The 23419-nt window shown below is 40.2% G+C and overlaps 1 protein-coding gene across 4 annotated transcripts in view; it reads left to right on the forward strand.

The window, feature by feature from the left end:
* Positions 1-23419, forward strand: part of LOC117513890 (protein argonaute-3) — a 145392-nt gene that overhangs the window by 54588 nt on the left and 67385 nt on the right. For all 4 annotated transcript variants that reach the window (XR_004561745.1, XM_034174127.1, XM_034174125.1 and 1 more), the window contains exons 2-5: positions 7765-7936; positions 8781-8901; positions 12169-12377; positions 15670-15806. Coding sequence is in view for 3 of the 4 variants with exons in the window: in XM_034174127.1 (XP_034030018.1) it covers positions 7765-7936; positions 8781-8901; positions 12169-12377; positions 15670-15806 (639 nt within the window). In the remaining variant the exon portion in view is untranslated. The remainder of the gene's footprint in view (positions 1-7764; positions 7937-8780; positions 8902-12168; positions 12378-15669; positions 15807-23419) is intronic.

A 23419-nucleotide genomic window follows, 5' to 3' on the forward strand; every position in this document is an offset into this window, starting at 1 on the left:
AATTCTGTTATGGAGTGTTTCTTTGGGATTGCGATAATAGTGGAGCATTTGAAGTTGGTTGGGACCTTGCACAGCTCCAGAGATCTGTTGAAAATCTGGGTGAAGATGGGGGCCATGAGGGAGAGAAATGGCAGAGAGACAGCATCAGGTCCTGGAGCTTTCTTGATCATTTGTCTGCATCCTGCTGGCAAACATCATTTTCACAGATTTTTAGTGCGTTTGAGGTAGCAGAGGAGATGGAGAAAAAGGTGTCCAGGGGGGCAGGTAGTCCATTGTTGTTGGGGTGGGTGAGGTGTGTGAGAGGGTCTCCTTCAAACCTGGTGTAAAACTTGGTGTACAGGTTTAAAATGGGTAAACAGGAATGCTTATGTTGTTTTTTTTTTTCTTTTTTTTATAAATTTGTAAATATCGCCAAAATCGGGCATTGTATGTAGATTTATGTGGAAAAAAACAAATTTCATCCATTTTGGAAAAAGGCTGTAACATAACAAAATGTGAGAAAAGTGGAGAGCTATGAATACGTTCCGGATGCACCATCAAAAGGGCACAGCAATAAGCAAACATGGTTATTCATGTTGTCTGCTTTTAAGTCAGCCAAGGTTTTTGTTATGCTACAGGGTGATTTTTATGAATTTCCCCTCAAAAGGACCCAAAAACACAACATCACCCATCTGTGAACTTATGAGTCAAATCAGTGATGTCACATCCAGGTCATCCACTCATTTACCAGTGACACACGTGGAGCAGTTTTTTTTTTTTTTTGGAGATGAAAAAGGAACATTGTATAACTGTTGATAGAGGAGCAGTGCAGACAGGTGAGGGTTTTGGGGTGGGTGGGGGGGGCGGGGGGGGGGGGTTGGATGTTGGAGAAAATAAAGCAATATTTGACAGATTGATAAATTACGTTGTGGCTTTATCGATTGCTGATGCAGAGCATTTGTTGAACTCACAGTAAAAACATAACTAGGTATGCCAACAAATCCATTTGTTTTCTTGACTGTGATATGAAAGGAAAATTAAAACAGATGTAAACCTCCAGTTAAGTGTAGCACATTAAGTTGAGTAGAACTCAGACAGGAGTCGCTTTAATTCAGACACACAAAGACGTGTGTGTGTGTGTCCTTCCAGCAACACCACAAATCTGAAACATGATTGTTCAACAACAATTTGTTGCTTTGAATTGGTCTTGATTCAAAAGAAAATACCAGAAGCATGTGTGAACAAGTTCATTTTTTCATTTAATAAAAATACTCAATGGTTGTTACCTGCTGCTTCTTAATCAAGTGTTATTAGTGTGTCATGAAAATAAATGCAGTAGAAAAGTTTTCTTGTACATACAATGGTATTGCATTAGTGAGCATGGATAATCAGGATTTACTTTTATAATGGTGGTAATTATTTGTAGTGAGAGCCGTCACTCAACATGCATTGCACTTACATTTAAAACTTTTAACAATAGTGCTAACTACATAATTTATGAAGCAGTCTTTTTGGAGTGTGTGTGTGTGTGTGTGTGTTTGTACACTACTAGTTATATAAGTTTTGACACATTTCAGTTGTTGTCTAAACCAGGGGTAGGCAACCTGTTCCAGAAAGAGCCATGAGGGTGCAGGTTTTCTTTGCAGCCACTGACTCCACCAGGTGATTTCACTAATTAACTGATTCCATCTGCTCAAAGTGATATTAATCAGTGAAATCACCTGGTGGAGTCAGTGGCTGCAAAGAAAACCTGCACCCTCATGGCTCTTTCTGGAACAGGTTGCCTACCCCTGGTCTAAACCTTTGAGTGGTACTGTGTGAAATGGGTATTTGACTGATGGTGAGTCGATTGATAGAAAATTAATCAACCCTGTTAATTGTCATATACTTTGAGGTAAAATATCGAGCATTTGTTCCAACTACTCAAATATGAAGGTTACACTCTGTTTTGTCACTCTGACATGGATGATTTATTGATTTTGGTTGTTTGACTTGTAATTTGACAAGATCTGGAGATGCCTACTTGGAAACTCTAACATATTAGGATGTGGCTTTGCTTTTAAATCTTTCGCTGCATTCATGTTCATTGATGTTTGAGAGGGTTTTTTATAGGGTTCCATATAAAGAAGATTAAAGCTACATGAGCGAGGCGAGAGGGCCAACAGAAATATGAAAGGAGTCTCTCTGTGCACACCTGATCCTGTTAGATCTCAGAAGTGAAGCAGAGTAGGCCCTGATTTGTCTTTGGCTGGGAGACCACTTGGGAATATCCCAGGGTGTGTGTGTGTGCGCGTGTGTGTGTGTGTGTGTTTTTCTCCACGTACAACTGGGGTTGCATCCAAAATGACATCAATCTGTGCTGTGATGTCCCCGAACAACCGGTGGCATCCGAAAGACAGCTGACATAGAAGCGTCAGTTGAGTTTTAGTGTCGTCAGCACCAGGGACTTTATTTTATCTCAAAGAGCACTATGGTGAATATCTTATTAGTAGGTTTATCAGTGGTGACGAAGTGGTCTTTGCACTTAGTTTCACTCCGGAAGGTTCCTGGTTCGAACCCCACCCCTGCCACATTTCTTCACGTAATGTGGAGTTGCGTCAGGAAGGGCATCTGGCGTAAAACCTGTGCCAAATCAACATGCAGATCCGGCCGTGGTGACCCCGAATGAAAACAAAGGAGCAGCTGCAGGGACTTACTAGTTGTGAAGGAATCAGTAGTTGCAGCCCCTGTGAAAATCTCAATATGACCAGTGCAGTTTAAGAGTGTTTCTGCGTCTTTGTGCTCAATGCATGAGTTGACCCGTGTAACATCTGTGTACAGTTATTTGATTTTAAAAACAATTCACAGTCAGACACTTGTGCATGTGTAAGAGTGTTGTTTTCCATCTCCAGCATGCATTATTTTGAAACTGCATTTGTTCTCCCTTGATAGAATCGTGTCATCTCCTGTATGTTCTCAGTAAGTCAGATCGGGTGTAAAACTCGCTGAAAATAACTCACAGTATTATGTTGAGAGTACAAGGGATGTGTGAGGTGCAGTGATTGAAATGTTTAGTTGTTGGGTAAATGTAGTGTGGAATCTACCTTGACATTTGGGATTTACTGTGCTCAGAGGAGGAGGTGGTGTCATTGAGGCGAACCAAATAAACGTATGAAAGTTGGAAATAAATATTTACTCAAAATCAGTGTTGCCACAGTTACTTTGAAAAAGTAACTAAAGGATCAGCTGTTTTTAGCAGCAGATATGGAGCGGCTCGGAGGAAAAAAAGCATAAAAATGTCTTTGTAAAGCTCAGTGCAGGTGTGCTGTTGTCACCGCGCTTTAAGAAGTGAGGACGAGTCGACCTGGTGCAAAAAACCGCGGATGAAAAGCTCACAGCTCGCTTAAAGTGGGCAGTTCAGTCGAACCCCGACCTCCTGCCCACAGACCAAGTTTAATGCTGCTATCGACCCACAATGTAAAAATAATAGTAACGCACAGTGACTTGGAGAAGTAACTTTAATCTGATTACTGATTTGGAAAGATTAACGCGTTAGATTACTTGTTACTAAAAAAAAGTGGTCAGATTAGTGTAACGCGTTACTAAGTAACACGTTACCGGCATCACTGCTCACAATGCATGCGTGAAACCTAGACAGAGCTTTAATTCATTTGAAAGCTTGTCTCTTAGTCTTGTCCATCCAAATTGGAAGTCCCAAAAACCAGTTTTATTTGTTATTATCTATCGTCCACCTGGTCGTTACTGTGAGTTTCTCTGTGAATTTTCAGACCTTTTGTCTGACTTAGTGCTTAGCTCAGATAAGATAATTATAGTGGGCGATTTTAATATCCACACAGATGCTGAGAATGACAGCCTCAACACTGCATTTAATCTATTATTAGACTCTATTGGCTTTGCTCAAAAAGTAAATGAGTCCACCCACCACTTTAATCATATCTTAGATCTTGTTCTGACTTATGGTATGGAAATAGAAGATTTAACAGTATTCCCTGAAAACTCCCTTCTGTCTGATCATTTTTTAATAACATTTACATTTACCCTGATGGACTACCCTGCAGTGGGGAATAAGTTTCATTACACTAGAAGTCTTTCAGAAAGCGCTGTAACTAGGTTTAAGGATATGATTCCTTCTTTATGTTCTCTAATGTCATATACCAACACAGAGCAGAGTAGCTACCTAAACTCTGTAAGGGAGTTAGAGTATCTCGTCAATAGTTTTACATCCTCTTTGAAGACAACTTTGGATGCTGTAGCTCCTCTGAAAAAGAGAGCTTTAAAACAGAAGTGTCTGACTCCGTGGTATAACTCACAAACTCGTAGCTTAAAGCAGATAACCCGTAAGTTGGAGAGGAAATGGCGTCTCACTAACTTAGAAGATCTTCACTTAGCCTGGAAAAAGAGTTTGTTGCTCTATAAAAAAGCCCTCCGTAAAGCTAGGACATCTTTCTACTCATCACTAATTGAAGAAAATAAGAATAACCTCAGGTTTCTTTTCAGCACTGTAGCTAGGCTGACAAAGAGTCAGAGCTCTATTGAGCTGAGTATTCCATTAACTTTAACTAGTAATGACTTCATGACTTTCTTTGCTAACAAAATTTTGACTATTAGAGAAAAAATTATTCATAACCATCCCAAAGATGTATCGTTATCTTTGGCTGCTTTCAGTGATGCCGGTATTTGGTTAGACTCTTTCTCTCCGGTTGTTCTGTCTGAGTTATTTTCATTGGTTGCTTCGTCCAAACCATCGGCATGTTTATTGGACCCCATTCCTGCCAGGCTGCTCAAGGAAGTCCTACCATTATTTAATGCTTCAATCTTAAATATGATCAATCTATCTTTGTTAGTTGGTTATGTACCACAGGCCTTTAAGGTGGCAGTAATTAAACCATTACTTAAAAAGCCATCACTTGACCCAGCTATCTTAGCTAATTATAGGCCAATTTCCAACCTTCCTTTTCTCTCAAAGATTCTTGAGAGGGTAGTTGTAAAACAGTTAACTGATCACCTGCAGAGGAATGGTCTATTTGAAGAGTTTCAGTCAGGTTTTAGAATTCATCATAGTACAGAAACAGCATTAGTGAAGGTTACAAATGATCTTCTTATGGCTTCGGACAGTGGACTTATCTCTGTGCTTGTTCTGTTGGACCTCAGTGCTGCTTTTGATACTGTTGACCATAAAATTTTATTAGAGATTAGAGCATGTCATAGGTATTAAAGGCACTGCGCTGCGGTGGTTTGAATCATATTTTTCTAATAGATTACAGTTTGTTTATGTAAATGGGGAATCTTCTTCACAGACTAAAGTTAATTATGGAGTTCCACAAGGTTCTGTGCTAGGACCGATTTTATTCACTTTATACATGCTTCCCTTAGGCAGTATTATTAGACGGTATTGCTTAAATTTTCATTGTTACGCAGATGATACCCAGCTTTATCTATCCATGAAGCCAGAGGATACACACCAATTAGCTAAACTGCAGGATTGTCTTACAAACATAAAGACATGGATGACCTCTAATTTCCTGCTTTTAAACTCAGATAAAACTGAAGTTATTGTACTTGGCCCCACAAATCTTAGAAGCATGGTGTCTAACCAGATCGTTACTCTGGATGGCATTTCCCTGATCTCTAGTAATACTGTGAGAAATCTTGGAGTCATTTTTGATCAGGATATGTCATTCAAAGCGCATATTAAACAAATATGTAGGACTGCCTTTTTGCATTTACGCAATATCTCTAAAATCAGAAAGGTCTTGTCTCAGAGTGATGCTGAAAAACTAATTCATGCATTTATTTCCTCTAGGCTGGACTATTGTAATTCATTATTATCAGGTTGTCCTAAAAGTTCCCTAAAAAGCCTTCAGTTGGTTCAGAATGCTGCAGCTAGAGTACTGACGGGGACTAGCAGGAGAGAGCATATCTCACCCGTGTTGGCCTCTCTTCATTGGCTTCCTGTTAATTCTAGAATAGAATTTAAAATTCTTCTTCTTACTTATAAGGTTTTGAATAATCAGGTCCCATCTTATCTTAGGGACCTCGTAGTACCATATTACCCCATTAGAGCGCTTCGCTCTCAGACTGCGGGCTTACTTGTAGTTCCTAGGGTTTGTAAGAGTAGAATGGGAGGCAGAGCCTTCAGCTTTCAGGCTCCTCTCCTGTGGAACCAGCTCCCAATTCAGATCAGGGAGACAGATACCCTCTCTACTTTTAAGATTAGGCTTAAAACTTTCCTTTTCGCTAAGGCTTATAGTTAGGGCTGGATCGGGTGACCCTGGACCATCCCTTGGTTATGCTGCTTTAGACGTAGATTGTGGGGGGGTTCCCATGATGCACTGTTTCTTTCTCTTTTTGCTCCGTATGCATCACTCTGCATTTAATCATTAGTGATCGATCTCTGCCCCCCTTCACGGCATGTCTTTTTCCTGTTTTTTTCCCTCAGCCCCAACCAGTCTCAGCAGAAGACTGCCCCTCCCTGAGCCTGGTTCTGTTGGAGGTTTCTTCCTGTTAAAAGGGAGTTTTTCCTTCCCACTGTTGCCAAGTGCTTGCTCATAGGGGGTCGTTTTGACCGTTGGGGTTTTTCATAATTATTGTATGGCCTTGCCTTACAATATGGAGCGCCTTGGGGCAACTGTTTGTTGTGATTTGGCGCTATAGAAGAAAAAAGTTGAGTTGATTGATTGAAAGACACTAAATGTAAAAAATGTCATCAGGCCCTTTGAAAAGCCAGCCAGTGTTACTCATTTCGGTCTTTGATGTTACATCACAGTTTCCCTTTTATTTATCTAGCATTGAACCAAATTTGGAGATAACTAATTATATTTAAAATGCAACTGACATGATTTATGTATCTGTTTTTGATGATTCACATTATTTTGTGATTGTATGCATTTTGTTTCCTTAAAAAATGAATTGTGATCCTAATGTACATTATTTCAGCAAAATATTGCCCCTTCAATGGCATTGTTTGATCTCACAACACAATAATCAGCTGAAATGCAGAAGTCTTAACTTGACGTCAGACTTCAGCAGGTTTGCTGTGCTGAAAATAATTAAAATCCCCACAAGCAGCTTTGTGCGAAACGTTATTTTGTCAGTGTTTGAAAGTTTTTATGAGACCGACACTTCAAATACTAACGGAAATTAATGGGGCTGTTTGTATTTGGTTATCTGGCTGACAGGTTTGAGACCATCTGATTCCAGATTGGTACATATACAGGGTTTTATTTTTTAAATTGGGATTTTCCACCTTAGTTCTTGAAATAAATCCAGTCTGTACAAGCACTCTTATTTATTTATTTATTTATTTTTAAATATCTCTGTTCACATGAGAAGCAACAGGTTTTTGAGGCCGGTACAAAGGCAGTGCACTGCGCCTGCACCATTCTGTTCCAAGCCGATGTCTCAGAGCAGGGCTTTGCCAGCCCATCAGAGCGGAGCTCTGCCAGGCCGAGCCACACTCTTTGGCTCTCCCCATGGACTGCACTGGCCTGGTTTGTGTGTTCAGTGCAGGTGCATTGGAGATCACAGACGCTGCTTCAGAGATAGACAAAATGTGCCCAGAGGGGCCTGGCTGTAGTGGACTATGCCAGATCACAGTGTTATCAAAGTACTGGTATAACATGTTTGTACACCTACCAGTGTCCATATTTTTGATATATCTGTGCTGGATGTGGTGAGCCATTAGTCCAGTGTTTGTGCACCAGCTCAGAGTTGAAAAAGCAGTTTGGCTGATCCCCAGTGAATTTTCATTTTGCTTTCTTTTTCTTCATCTCGCCTTCCCTCCAGGAGCAGTTGGGCCCCAGGCCCTGTTCTCCATGCCTCGGCGGCCTGGCTATGGCACCATGGGGAAGCCCATCAAGCTGCTGGCCAACTGCTTCCAGGTGGAGATCCCCAAGATGGATGTCTACCTCTACGAGGTAGACATAAAGCCTGACAAGTGCCCGCGGCGAGTTAACAGGTAGGATGGGTTCACTAGCTACAATCCTGAAGTTTACTTACTTCTAATTGATCTTAGATGTTCACATTTGAATTCAGCCAACATAGCTGACAGGAAAAAAGGTAACAGGAGCTTTCTGTTAGATAAATGTATGTTGGTGGACATACGTATACGATTGAATATGCTTCCTCTGAATCATAGATTAGTCAACAGGCCAGCAACTATCATTTTTCTGAATTGGCTTTATTGCTAAAGAAATGTATTGAATTTTGTTGCTCAGCTGCCCTCATGTTTTTCCACTGCCGAACAAAGTCTATATTCAGTTCAGTTTGTTTATGCAGCACCAAATCATAACATAAGTCACCTCAACCCTGAGTGTACATAAGTAATGTTTAAGTCCTTACACACCATGAGCATGCACATTGACAACAGTGGTAAGGGAAACCTCCCTCGGCGGGGTTTTTGTTCGTTTATTTCTAAAGGAAAAACCTCAAGCAGAACAGACTTGGAGGAGTGACCATCTGCTGTTGTCATTCAAACAAGACACATGAACTGAACATACAGTGACACAATGTTGCAACTAAACAACCATAGATTTTATTCAGTGTTCACAATAGCAGTGTAATTGATTTTACAGCAGCAAAGTGCAGATCAAGTCCCAAAAGCTAAACTACATTAAGACCTCAGTGATTGTATTGAAGCCAGATCAGGCATTGAGATAGATTTCTGAGAGTTCACCCCATCCAGATGTTTGCATGCGACTTATGAGCCTTATTGGAAAATTTTTTTTGGCTTTCTTCTTCTTTATAATAACAATTATTATTAAATGATTGTCTGAATATTAATAAAAGTGTATTGTGTGCAGGGAGGTGGTGGACTCCATGGTGCAACACTTCAAGGTGACAATTTTTGGGGATCGTCGGCCAGTCTACGATGGAAAGAAAAGTTTATACACCGCCAACCCACTCCCTGTGGCACCCACAGGGGTGAGATGGAAAAACACACAAAATTGCACAAGCAGTTCCATATTACTGTATTTTCTGGACTGTAAGTCTTTTTTTAATTTACCTTTTTGGCTTGACCTACAACATATGTCAAATAGATGTCTGTGTCGGGTCATGCTATTATTAAACAGCAGTATAAGATGTTTGGTATATGTAGGCATATTCCGGTCCCCATATTTTTCATATATCAGCACTTGATGTGGCGCGCAGTTAGGTCGCTGTTTTGTGTAGCAGCTGCGAGTGCTTTCAAACAGTTCTCGGCATCTTGCTGTGTGTCACAGCACAGTGGCAACACAGTGACTAACAGCAGAGCACACTCATGGTGAGTTTTAGAAACATATTTATGTTTTTCTTGTTTCTTCAAAGTCTGTGCATGTCCGCTGGCTGTGTAAACACAAAGCTGATGGTAGCTAAAAACAGAACAGCAGCACACCCCCAGTGAATAAAAAATACTAAAAGATATTAATGCTTTGGTCTCCTTATCCCCCCAAATACACTGTCATTCTAAGGATGGCAAGAGATAAAGCACAGATAAAAACCTTCTTACATGTCAATCAGGTGGAGCTTTTTACATAAATACACAAGTTCTCTTTTGTTTGTGCTCACTGTGCAGGCAGTGTCTATGCTTGTGCATAAATGGGACTATTTGGGGTTCTAGCTTTAAAATCAGGTTAGTTATGGTTAGGGAAGCCATCATTATGAAAACAATTAAGTCTCTTCAGGGTTATTAATGTTGTCAAACAAACATGTAGGTTGTGATGACAATTTGGAATAGGATAAAAACAAAGAAAAACTGAAAATCTGCAAAATACAATATAACACATTAAGCAGTATAACTAAAGTATTAAAAAGCTGGGTTAAACAGTAACACCATACACTATAATTTATACATGCATTTAAATAGTGCGTCCCGCTTTACCTCTAGAAATGTGCGTGGCAATTGTTTGTACACATGCACAGATGTATAAGAACAAATCAAATTACTGGTATGGATGTACTGAAGAAATCTGACTATTGGGAAGAAATCTAGGTTATGTTAATCCAATTTCTCATAATGAGATAATGGCCGCTTTCCGGTAAAGCATATCACATTTTGCTGTTTAAATGACCACTTGAATAATCGGATAACTTCACTAATCAGGTAATGATCGGGTTTTTAGTGTGCATATAAACTGGCTCACTAAATCTAGACGTTAGGGTTTTTTCCTCCTATGTGGTACACCCACTTATTGGTAAAAGTGTGAAAAAACACTCCTGCATTTCACAGAAATATACAAATATATTTTTCTATGAAATACAGAGGTTATCATAACCAGTGAAGTTTTGCTGGTCTATAGTAGGATTTCCTGAATAATGTACATATCAGTTAACTCTCACTTTTGTGTTTGAGTGCCTCTCGTGTGTGTGTGTGTGTGTGTGTGTGTGTGTGTGTGTGTGTGTGTGTGTGTGTGTGTGTGTGTGTGTGTGTGTGTGTGTGTGTGTGAGAGAGAGAGCCACTAGGCCTGGAAAAAAATTCTAGGGGAACACTGGGATAAGCTAAAGTAAGGAGAACTTACTATGATTTAAAAATGTCCAATCATTTCCAACGTTTATTTACATTTAATGAGGTAAAGGTCCACATGAGTAGCTCCTTCTTGATGTTTTCATCTGTTCAGGGGCCACAAGAAGCAGCTTACTGTTGCGTTCTTTGTACCTTGTGCAATAACATTAGTTGTCCCATTAGCTTGTACTTGCCTCGTGCTTCCATTATAAATAAATAAATAGAGCAGGTTAACTTTATTTTTTATTAAATTTTCATTTTATTATATGAAGCAGTAGCACCATGTTTCAGTAATTAATGTGACTTGTACACGTTTTTCCTCTTTGACGTATTTTTTAGACAGATGCGACTAATACTACAGTATACAAATAATGAATTTTTTAGTTCAGTGGTACGAATATTTCATGAGGTGAAAGCTGGAATGTTCCATTCAGTGAGGCGAACATCACACGCATTCACGAAACAAATATTTTATTAATCGTTTAATAAAATATTTTCCCATGAAAGAATGTAAATACATTCATTACTTGTTTTGTCATTTGATGTTATATTAATTTATAAACAACAGAAAAGGGACTTACATTTTGTTGTGAGTCACTGGTGCTTTGACGTCAACAGTCAAGCATGAAGTTTAGGGCCCCTTCACACTTAGTGCGAATTTGGTCGAAGTGCACATAAAGCAGGAATCGTATGCAAAACATGCAAATTCGTAGCTGCCTTTAACGCCTCGTACACCTGTTGCTACAATTATTTGCGCACACCAGCGGCTGAAAGACAGAGTGTGTGCTGTGCAAGCCCATCGAACCTGCCCACGGCAGGTGTCGGCCAAATTCCAGCTAACACACAGACATCTAACACCGCTCATTTGGCACTTAGAAAATGTGTGGCCATTCGTACTGTCCTCACGAAAACAGTCAGCAGACAATCATTGTCGAGCTGGATGTGAAATTTATCTAAGTGCCCCACGAGTATGGCGTTGCAGAGTACACGTGACGTGCCAGAGTGTCGGCTCCCCCCACAACACGTGTGCGCTAATTGAAACTGCTCATGCTGTTTCGCCGTAATTCTACCAAATTTGCACTATGTGTGAAGGAGCCCTTTAATAGGAGTCCAAAAATAATTCTGACAGTGTAGTCCATGATGCCATGCACTGACTTCGTGTACTCCCCCCCCCACCCCAAAAAAGACTTTGTGTACTTCTTCACTCCAGCGAAAAATCACGTCAAAAATTTGTCCAGCTTTTCACTCTAACTTCATTCTCTTAACAGCTCTTCTTGCCTCCAGATGGCTCACGGCATCGTGGATTTGTTGTGTGTGTGTGTGTGTGTGTTAGAACAGTTAGAACAGTTAGCTCATTCACATTGTTGTCTGTCAGTAAAACAAACTCTGCCATGTTAAATGCCGCCCCCACTACTGTGGGCGTGGGCGGGGTTTGCAACATGCAATGGTACACAACGTATGGAACCATGTTTGCACGCTAAATGCAACACAATGCAAATGGGATGAATAATCCATGTCACGTAACATACAAAGCACCAATCAAATGACAAGGATCTACTCAGCCCTTATATAATACAACATATCATTCAGAAAATACAGTACTCTTCAGTACTGCCTGAGTTCACACCACCTGTGGGATCTAATTGCACATATTGTACACACTCACAGTCACACAAGCTCGACCAGTTTTTCCTTTTTCTTTCATACAGGTGGACCTGGATGTCACTCTCCCAGGTGAAGGAGGGAAGGACCGTCCTTTCAAAGTTTCCATCAAGTTTGTGTCTCTAGTCAGCTGGCACATGCTTCACGAAGTACTGACAGGTCGCAGCATGCCGGAGCCCCTGGAACTGGACAAACCCATCAGTACCAACCCTGTGCATGCAGTGGATGTGGTGCTTCGACACCTGCCCTCCATGAAGTGAGTTATTAGTAGATCTATTTTTGATGGCTTTTTTCTTTTTCTCCTCAGCCCCCACCCTTCTCTCAACTGTATGCCAGCTCACAAACTAGGAAACAAATTATTGGGAATAACCCAAGCAGATCCAGAACATCTGAATCGAAGCACATTCAGGCCTTTTGCAATGCGTTAGCATTCATACCTCCCAACAGGAAGGTGCTCAGTTCAATCTACCTGTGTGCTGTTCTTATACACCTAAGGTAGGTCAGGAAGGGAATATGGTGTCAAACGGGAGAAGCCAGAATAAGTTACCGGTACTTTGTTTCATGAGTCCTCATTAATTTCTGGTTGTTATCTCGACCCTGCAGATGTCATAAGCAGCTTGTTCAGCTCTTAAAATGCAGTTCATACTCACTGTTGAGAGCAAGTCAACAGTAAACAAAAAAGTTGAAAAGACCCACTTTTGTGGTTACTTTGTGTTGTTTTTCTTTCCTTAAGTAATAAAAGTGAAAAGTGAAATCTGCCTTCAAACATCTGCTTTGTCCACCCTTCCATTTCTAAAACTTCAGAGTTGTAAGAGCTCAGTCCATGATGTCAGTGTGTCATCAAAGTAGTGTGAGACACCTGTTGGCAGTTACACTAGGTGAGCTTAGTAAAAGCTCTTGGAACTGTGACTAATAGTGAACATATTGGTTGACATTTAGTTTAAGGCTGCACTTTCCCAAGAAGTAAGCAGAAACTTAGTTTGTCATCAGCAGCTGATTGTAGTGACAGCTGCTGCCCCTGTTGTAGAAGATGAGATGGAGAGCTGTAGGAACTGCTGTTGTCAATTGCAATTGTTCAACTCATCATTTGTTTTTTTTAAACTTCAGTGAATTCAAAAGACTGCTGTGCCACATTAAAAAATTGCCAAGAAATAATGTGAAAAAATGGAACACTGTATGGTATTAACCCCTTCTAAGCCTGTATACGAGTATATCCCATCAATGGGAAATGTCACTTTTCATTTGTGAGATACTGACGAGCCAAAATGAGGCGGCTGGTAGGGTTTAAACCACAGATTGTTGCTGGGGTAAAATTGCATGCATAAAATAGATTAAATGAATACCATCGGCAGTCTGTAAACAGTTATGCCCAGTACTGTTTGGTTGTTGACATTTATAATTTAGCTCTCTGGCATGCAATATTTATATTGAAAATAATAAATTAATCATTTAGTTTGTAGTGGAGACTGTGAGCTTTAAAATAGGGAAAACATGTTAGAATTATGGCACTTATTGTTAATTATCGTTTACAGTTCAATTGAACTGTTATTATTAAGAAAGAGAAAGCATGTGAAAATTTGATAGAGCAGGCTGTCATCAAGAATTACGTGGCCATGCTTGAAAGGTAAAAGCGAGGGGAGCCATCAACACTTCACTGAATTAGACATCAGCTCACCTGAGTAGATATAAGCTTAGCTGCTTGTTTAGCTTCCTCTGTAGTTACCAAAAGCATCTTGAAAATTATTTCTGTGATCCTCAAAGTAAATACTGTGTTTTGTCACACCAGTAAAATATCAGTCCCAAAGGAATTAAGTATGGCAGTATGTGGGATATCACACGATGATCTACTTCACTTCATATCATCTTTCACTTTCATAAGCCCCAGTAAGAGCACAGATGCAAAACGTTTTATTAAAGTACCACAAGTTCAGAGTGTTTTAATGAAAGTCTTTTTTTTTCCAAAGCAATATTCAGAAATGAGGATTTTGACACCTTTCATTCGGCTTTGTTCATAGGTCCCTTTGGCTAATGCTTTAGTTTTATAACAGATTGTCAGTCTGGAACTTGTAGAGCTCCATGTGTCCTGTGCTATTATTAACGCACCTTCTGTGCAGACTGATGAAAGGGAGTCCATCCTTTCTAGGACCCGTGGCCCTTCGTGAAGTGCATGAAGGTCAACAGCTCACCCTGGATGGGACACCTGTCCATCGTAATTTAGGGCCCTTTTCTAGCTGGGTGCACTGAGACAAAGCAAATGGAGTGTGTTGTGGAAAGATACAGACAGGTAGCTTCAAGTGGTCACAGTGGGGCAGATATGTAACAAAAATTGCCGAGATGTTCACATCTGGCAGAAAGTATGTAAATTTGCATACAGAATCTCCTGAAGTATGCTGATTTCATATTTTGCCGTATCCAAGCACTTTGCCAAGGGATCCGGAAGTAAAATGACAATTAAAGATGGCCGCCGATGATATTGGTTCATTAGATTGCATTCTCCAATCTTTGACCCATCATCACCTTTGAATGTCAATAGGACAGTTTGTCAGTAGGAATCAGGATAGCTCAGTGGTTAGAGTATTGGTCCACTAATCCAGGTAACATGCAGGCTCTCCAGGGAGAGCAGTTCAAATGAACTGAAGCAGAACACCTGGGTAAACATGCTAACAATGTAAAACAGGTTTTAATCTGTTGGTTTTGATGAAATCTAAATTATATGCAGCAGTATTTTGATGGCGTAGAATATCTTTTACATTTACAGGTAAATTAGGCAGATATTTTACACTTACGACTGGCTGACATACCTTAACCTGTCATTTTTCTCAGTTTTCAAGTGGCTGTTCCTATGTGAAAGGCTAGTTAAAGAATCTATTTCAGGTTGCAATAGTAGCTTTGGATAACAATTGGCCTGACAGTCTTCTTTCCAATAATTTTTCAACTTATGTTCTTTATTTTTCAGGACTTGTGGTATCTGGTGACTGGTGAAATTTAGAGTAGAATTAAATTAACTGTATTATGAATTAATAAGTAATGTATTAATAATTAATGTATTATTGTTATATTAATAACTGTATTATTAGTTCAGCATATCAAAAAACCCTTGTGTACCAAAATTCAGTAACCTGTGTCCCAAGATAGTGACTATCAATGAGTCAACATAGCAGCCATATTGGAATTCAAGGTGACAGCCAACCCAATGATTAAACCTCTTGGATCTGGCAATTTTTGAATTCAGCATTTGAAAATACCCCTGTATTCAAAAGCTCACATTCTCTGCCAGAAGTGAACATCTTTTTCACATATCTGCCCCACTATCACACCTGGAATTGAATCCTGGTCTTTAGGTGGGCCTGCTCTGTGATATAGTATGAGACCATAATTAAAACCTATTCAGTGTAACACTGTAAAAGCACCTACAATCACATTTCAACTCAGTGTACATTTTCTTTCCTACTTGCCACACGTTTTAATTGCTTTTGAGTAACACTGCTAATGTTCTTTTATATTGTTTGTCTTCATTTTTTGTAATCTGATTCCTCTTTGACTTTTAGGTACACTCCAGTGGGTCGTTCCTTCTTCTCTGCTCCTGAGGGTTATGATCATCCCCTTGGTGGTGGGAGAGAAGTGTGGTTTGGTTTCCATCAGTCTGTGCGCCCTGCTATGTGGAAGATGATGCTCAACATTGATGGTGAGAACCAAATTCCATTGTTTGCCGTGGACAAATTTTACAGCCCTGGTTTTCTTGGAGATATCACAGCATTTTATCCATGGAAAACTTTGGTGCTCTGGCTCAGTCTCATAAGCAAAATGACCGCAACATGTACTAATACAGTATACAATACAGCTAATACAGTGTCCATATGTCAAGAATATTCAAATATATCAGAATATTCAAATACAGGATTTACAGCGGTTTTCTATAATGTTATCATCTTGAAAGAAGGAAGATGTCGCCAACGACAGGTTTTACAGTATGTGACTATTTTCTTTGACAGCTGGAGAAAGTTAAAGCTATAGGGCCACTCACATTCCACTAAACTAAGCATTATAATGTCTATTTTTGAAACGTCTTTTTTGAAGTTACAGCTCATTTCAATGAAGAGAACATATTTATCTGTGGGGAATTCCATAATGAAGATGTTATTTTCTGTTTAACTCGTCTGCAGGATTGTGTGCGTGTGCTCATGCATGCGTTTTTGAAAAGACCAGAAGTTACCTTGATGTGATGCGTAATGCTGATGTCTGTAAAATCTCTTGTAAATCACTTCAGAGTGTTATCTGGTTACAAAAAAGCATTTTTCATTTTACAAGTTTTTGAAGCACTGCATAATATATGAGAAACATCTTAGATTTACACATAAACACCATGGTTTTGGGACATTTAGTCAACGTTGAAGGAGAAGCCAGAGAGAGACGAGCCAGTATTCATCACTGTTCCTCTCTACTCTGATTGGCTGCCACCTTGTGCTTCTCATAATGCTTCATGCAAGTCTGGGGAAGCCCCCATGTGATCTATGATGTCACTGTCAGACTGTTTCGGTCTCCACCATCGCTGCCATAAGTAATCAAGTCCACCTGTTCTTTGGAAATTTTTCCTTTCAGATGAATTTTTCTAGACAGCGCAAATTTTTGATCAGAATGGCAATGTCATATTAGGAGTCCCCCACTTAAAGGCTAATAAATAAAATTATAGTGGTGTCAGTGAAAATTGTTTTTATGCCTTAAATCTTAAAAAGCTCAGTGCCTCAATACCTTTTTAAATGAAAAGTTTTATTTATTTATTTTTTTATTGACTAATGAAATGTTATGATCCATTCAATGTCATTGATGTGTATGCCAACCCTCGCTGTAAAAATCCAGAATGTCTTAAATCGAAGGGACGGAAGGGGAGAGTGTGAAATTTCAGCCACAGTTTGCTCAAAGGCACATTGAAAATTCCAGCGTAGATTTGATCTGTTTTCTGTTAGGAAAATCATCCTCTGCTCCATGAAGTTGTGAGTGGTGATACAACAGACAAACGTTGTGCTGTGCACAGCACATTACTCAAGCTACAACAGAATTCAATTTATTTCATAATATTATATGGCTACGACACTACGCACCCTCTGATTTGATGACTTCCGGTCTGATATTTTCCCATATCAGACAGTTACCATGACAATCTGTCCAGATCACGTATCACATCCGTTACAAACCAGAAACATGATTAGAAAAACCAAGTCAGATCTGAACATACTCCATACATATCTAAACTGCCTCGGGGAAAAATCATAGATTAAAAGCTTACCAGCTAACGACCCGACCATCTGTCAGCAGGTTCTTCATGGAGATGAAGCGAACAGGTCTGACTACGAGCCCAAAAACGTCAGCAGCTTTCATATTCGGGTGATACCATTAAGTTTGCGTGTTTATGTATACATAATGGCCATATAATAAATGACTTATTAACCTCGCTTGCTCGGCCTGTACTGGAATAGCAGATCTGTTTGTTTTTCGCACAGACTTTGCTAACGCTCAGCCTGTGCTGTCAACACCTTGGTCTGATATTTTCCCGTACAGACCTTGCACTCAGTTAATAATCCTTTAATATTGTGCTTTCAAGTACATCATTGTTTCTGAGAATATAGTTTTTGGAAAACAAACCAAAATGTTTAACTTGAGTAATTCTTCTTCATGGCTCCAAATGTGCCTTGCTTTGGTTTTAAGGTTCACTGTGCACATTGTTGTGTGTCATCCTTAGTTCACCTTGCTGCCTTACCATCAACGCTCTACTCCTTCTCCTTTTTTCTGTTCTTTTTTGTCCTGTCAGACTGTAAACTCAGCATGGCTGGATGCTGACGAACATGTTTCAGTTTAATTCGTGATTCTGTCCCATGTTGGTTGGATGCAGTCCAGCAGATATGCTTGGAACAGAAACTGAACCAGTGGTTTGGATATGATTAGTACTGTTCAAGACAAAGTTTGGCACTTAGTGCTGTCACTGATCCCTTTTTAGAAGAAGCGTGGGGGGTTTTTTTGGAGACAGAATAGGGTGAGAAATAGAGCAACCTGTTATTTGTGGAACATTTGTGGTAGAGCGTGTGCTGTGCCATGTACCCACTGCAGGAGGTCGTTGGAGATTATGTCTCTGTTGACAACAGATTGTGTAAGTGTGTGAGAAGGAGCACAAAGAATGGGCAGAGTTAGTCAGAAAAGGGGATGTGTGCGTGTGAGAGGAGATTGAAGGAAGGCAGGTTCCTAACTGAATGGTAACTGGCTAGTCGGTTGCTGTGGATACAGAGGAAAGCCCCTGTGCATATGCTTTGGCTGCGTGAGTGAGACTTGTGGGCGTAACTGGAGTCAGAGGGCAGTCGTGTTCACTATTTCCTTTAGACAGCTTTTGTTTTTCTCCAAGTGTGTGAAGCTTGTGCTTCTTTGAGTCTCTGTGTCTGCTCTCCGCTCCTGTTTTTGTCCATTTTCCCGCCCTGTCATCCTTAGAAATCATTTGACTCACAGAGCTGTATTTTTGTCTTCTTCTATAACTACATTTCCCGCCACAGGGTCTTAATACAACCCCTGGCAAAAATTATGGAATCACCAGCCTCGGAGAAAGTTCATTCAGTTGTTTAATTTTGTAGAAAAAAAGCAGATCACAGACATGACACAAAACTAAAGTAATTTCAAATGGCAACTTTCTGGCTTTAAGAAACACTAACACAGAAAAAAAAATTGTGGCAGTCAGTAACAGTTACTTTTTTAGACCAAGCAGAGGGAAAAAAATATGGACTCACTCAATTCTGAGGAATAAATTATGGAATCACCCTGTAAATTTTCATCCCCAAAACTAACACCTGCATCAAATCAGATCTGCTCGTTAGTCTGCATCTAAAAAGGAGTGATCACACCTTGAAGAGCTGTTGCACCAAGTGGACTGACATGAATCATGGCTCCAACACGAGAGATGTCAATTGAAACAAAGGAGAGGATTATCAAACTCTTAAAAGAGGGTAAATCATCACGCAATGTTGCAAAAGATGTTGGTTGTTCACAGTCAGCTGTGTCTAACCTCTGGACCAAATACAAACAACATGGGAAGGTTGTTAAAGGCAAACATACTGGTAGACCAAGGAAGACATCAAAGCGTCAAGACAGAAAACTTAAAGCAATATGTCTCAAAAATCGAAAATACACAACAAAACAAATGAGGAATGAATGGGAGGAAACTGGAGTCAACGTCTGTGACCGAACTGTAAGAAACCACTTAAAGGAAATGGGATTTACATACAGAAAAGCTAAACGAAAGCCATCATTAACACCTAAACAGAAGAAAACAAGGTTACAATGGGCTAAGGAAAAGTAATCGTGGACTGTGGATGACTGGATGAAAGTCATATTCAGTGATGAATCTCGAATCTGCATTGGGCAAGGTGATGATGCTGGAACTTTTGTTTGGTGCCGTTCCAGTGAGATTTATAAAGATGACTGCCTGAAGAGAACATGTAAATTTCAACAGTCATTGATGATATGGGGCTGCATGTCAGGTAAAGGCACTGGGGAGATGGCTGTCATTACATCATCAATAAATGCACAAGTTTACGTTGATATTTTGGACACTTTTCTTATCCCATCAATTGAAAGGATGTTTGGGGATGATGAAATCATTTTTCAAGATGATAATGCATCTTGCCATAGTGCAAAAACTGAAAACATTCCTTGCAAAAAGACACATAGGGTCAATGTCATGGCCTGCAAATAGTCCGGATCTTAATCCAATTGAAAATCTTTGGTGGAAGTTGAAGAAAATGGTCCATGACAAGGCTCCAACCTGCAAAGCTGATCTGGCAACAGCAATCAGAGAAAGTTGGAGCCAGATTGATGAAGAGTACTGTTTGTCACTCATTAAGTCCATGCCTCAGAGACTGCAAACTGTTATAAAAGCCAGAGGTGGTGCAACAAAATACTAGTGATGTGTTGGAGCGTTCTTTTGTTTTTCATGATTCCATAATTTTTTCCTCAGAATTGAGTGATTCCATATTTTTTTTCCCTCTGCTTGGTCTAAAAAAGTAACCGCTACTGACTGCCACAATTTTTTTTCCTGATTTCTTATAGTGTTCCTTAAAGCCAGAAAGTTGCCATTTGAAATGACTTTAGTTTTGTGTCATGTCTGTGATCTGCTTTTTTTCTACAAAATTAAACAACTGAATGAACATCATCCGAGGCCGGTGATTCCATAATTTTTGCCAGGGGTTGTACATTTTAAAATGAACAAAGATGCTAAAGCAGCATGAATAGCCAGTAAACAGACTGTGAACTGTTATGTATGGTTACACGTCCACATCAATCATATGGCTCAAATGTTGACTTATCACCCTGTGGAGACAGAGATGTCATATTTTCAGTAAGCGACTCCACTGTCGTAGCTAAAGCTTTAGTGTTAATTATGTGGTGTGACTGGCCACAGTTGGCTCCTAATCCATAAGGACCACCAGCCACGGTTCGGCATGCATATAACTGCAGATTAATTACAAAGTTTATGTAATAGTGTGAAGTACAGATTTATTGTCATGGGGAGTTGTTTTTAAAGTAATAACTGTGAACAGAGTATGTTAATTCAGATAGTCTCTTCCATTTTGCGTGCCGCTAGAGGCAGCCTTGATGCATATTGAGGTCCAAGCATGGAAAGAACTAGACCAAACTACCATAAGGTGATGACAGAATGTGCACACTAATCTCATTGAGATTAGTCAATCAGTGTGTGCCATCCTGAGCTGAGGGCCGCCCATCCACTGAGCTCCTGGGGGAGTGTTATGTACGAGTAAATAAAGTTATAATTACTGTCTCACTAGATAATGAAGACATCTTCATCTTTTTGAAAAAGAATTTGAAGTTATAAACTCATGTCTAGTAAGTCCCTTTGGCTTCTCCCAGCAGATCAGAGGTGGATCTGCATTTTGATTTAACACTTTTTGTTTTTACACTGGATGCCCTTCCTGACACAGCTCCACATTACAGAATGGGTAGGGGTGGCCTTGAACCGGAAACTATCTGCACTGGAAACAAGACACTTAACTGCTTGGCCACCAGCCCTGCTCAAACTCAAAAGTTTTGTCTTTTTTAATTAGTTTTTATGATGTAGACAAAAGCTGTTTTAAGTCCCATTAAGAATGTCAGGAATGTGCCACAAATGACAGAAAAATGACATTCATAACGCGTCTTGCCTATGTTTAAATGCAGCATTAACAGTGTGTGTCGGTGTGTGATATTCGTGGAGCATGTTTTTGGCTGTCAAAAAAATCTTCCCTGAATGTCACGCACCACCCTAATTTCGCCTCATGTCATGGAGTTCGCAACTGTGCGTGAAGATACGTGTTGATTAGTGGTGATCCTTAATATAGCGTGACAGTATTCGTCGTGGTTCCTGTGATGGTTCTTGGAGCCCATACTGTCACGCATTGTTATGAATTGACACGGAAGCTGTCAAGTTCTGACACGAATTGTAACGCGGTGTCACATTTCACTGTGCGCCACTACGAGTCACTGTTTTCTGTCACGTGTGCAAAATTAAAACCCTACTGCACCGTGTTCAGTTTCATTGCTGCAGTATGCTGAAGAGGAACAGTGACGCTAAATTGGCCAAGTGTTGTTCCACACGTCTCCTGACGCTCCTCAGGACGCTCCTGTGGGTGTTCCACCTGCTGTTGTGTCAGATGACCGGGAGAACATGTCTGAGCTTCCTCCAGCCTGGCTCTTTCCATCTCCTCCTCCTCCTTTCTGCGCAAGTCTATGGCACAGAGCCCAACTAAGCATGCAATCACAAAGTTCTTCTTCTGCTGTGGATTCATCTGGATGTTGAGGAACAGTCTGGAGCAGTGTGAATGGTTCAGCAGCTGACGGTAGGATGAATATGGGGGGTGTGTGGAGACAATTCACCAAATTCACATTGCTGACAGATTCGTGACAGAACGTAACGATGCGCTGTTGCGCGCTGTAACACGGGACAATATTCTTGACCATGCGTAATGGTTCATAATAATTCGCCAGCGACACGTGCCATTAATCGTAACACGTGGTAACAGATCGCAACAGTTCCTGAGGACATCTGACACCTCTGTCCCGAATCATCACATTCATGATCGGCGGCCAAGAATGTATACTTCATGGTATTTGTGACTTTTCGTCGTCGTGTGTAAATGCATCATAAAGAAACAGTACCTTTTTGCATTGTTTTTGTGATATTTCTGAATCTGAAATTTTCTAATGAAGATCCTCCACTATAAACTTGTGTACTCGGAGTCACATTTTCTCTCAATAAGCAACACATACTAAAAGGGCACATTGCACTATATTTAAGGCATTTCTGGCATAAACGCATTTCTGAAATATGACTGTAATCAGTTTCTCAAATATTTGTGCATTATCTTTTCCAGGATCTTCCATTTGTGTTCACTTTTTAAAGAATAGATTCTCTCCACTCCATATGGCAAACTGAGGCAGTCATAGCATAGTGAGAAGTGAGATGGAAAAGAATTCAATCATATATTATACAATAATATGGGGAAAGGATGCTCAGACAATACAGCTTTTTTATGTATTTGTACTTTGAGAAAATTGGCACCAGGTTGCCTCTAAGGAAAGATGAAAATTGCAGCTATTCTGTGTGGTGCGTATGCAAAGAAAAGAAAATGGAACATAAAAAGAACTGAGCCAACTATTAAGCTCATCTACCTACGAGGTCTATTAGACAGTAAACCGACGCTTTTATTTTTTTTTTTAACTATATGGATTTGAATGACGTGCGATTCCACCAATCATGCTTGAACCCTCGTGCGCATGCATGAGTTTTTTCACGCGTGTCGGTGACGTCATTTCCCTGTAGGCAGGCCTTGAGTGAGATGTGGTCCCGCCCTCTCGGCTGAATTCCTTTTTTTCACACGCTGCTCCAGACGGCGCGCGTTGCTTTATCAAAAATTTTTCTGGACCTGTGAGGAATATCCGAGTGGATACTATTCGAGAAATTAAGCTGGTTTTCGGTGAAAAGTTTAATGGCTGATGAGAGATTATGGGGTGTTTCTGTCGGTGTAAGGACTTCCCACAGAGCGGGACGTCCTGCAGCGCTTCCAGGCGCCGTCGTCGGCCTGTTTCGACCTGAAAACATCCTAATTTAAGGCTTAATTCACCCAGGATGTCGTGAGAGAACAGAGAAGATTCAGAAGAGGCCGGCATGAGGACTTTATGCAGACATTCCACTGTTTAAGGACATTTTTTAATGAAAGACGTGCGAGTCGTTTCCGTGACGACTCAGCGAATCTGTGTGCGCCGCTA

This window comes from Thalassophryne amazonica, chromosome 7 (assembly GCF_902500255.1).
Source record: "Thalassophryne amazonica chromosome 7, fThaAma1.1, whole genome shotgun sequence".
In the NCBI taxonomy this organism is placed as follows: domain Eukaryota; kingdom Metazoa; phylum Chordata; class Actinopteri; order Batrachoidiformes; family Batrachoididae; genus Thalassophryne; species Thalassophryne amazonica.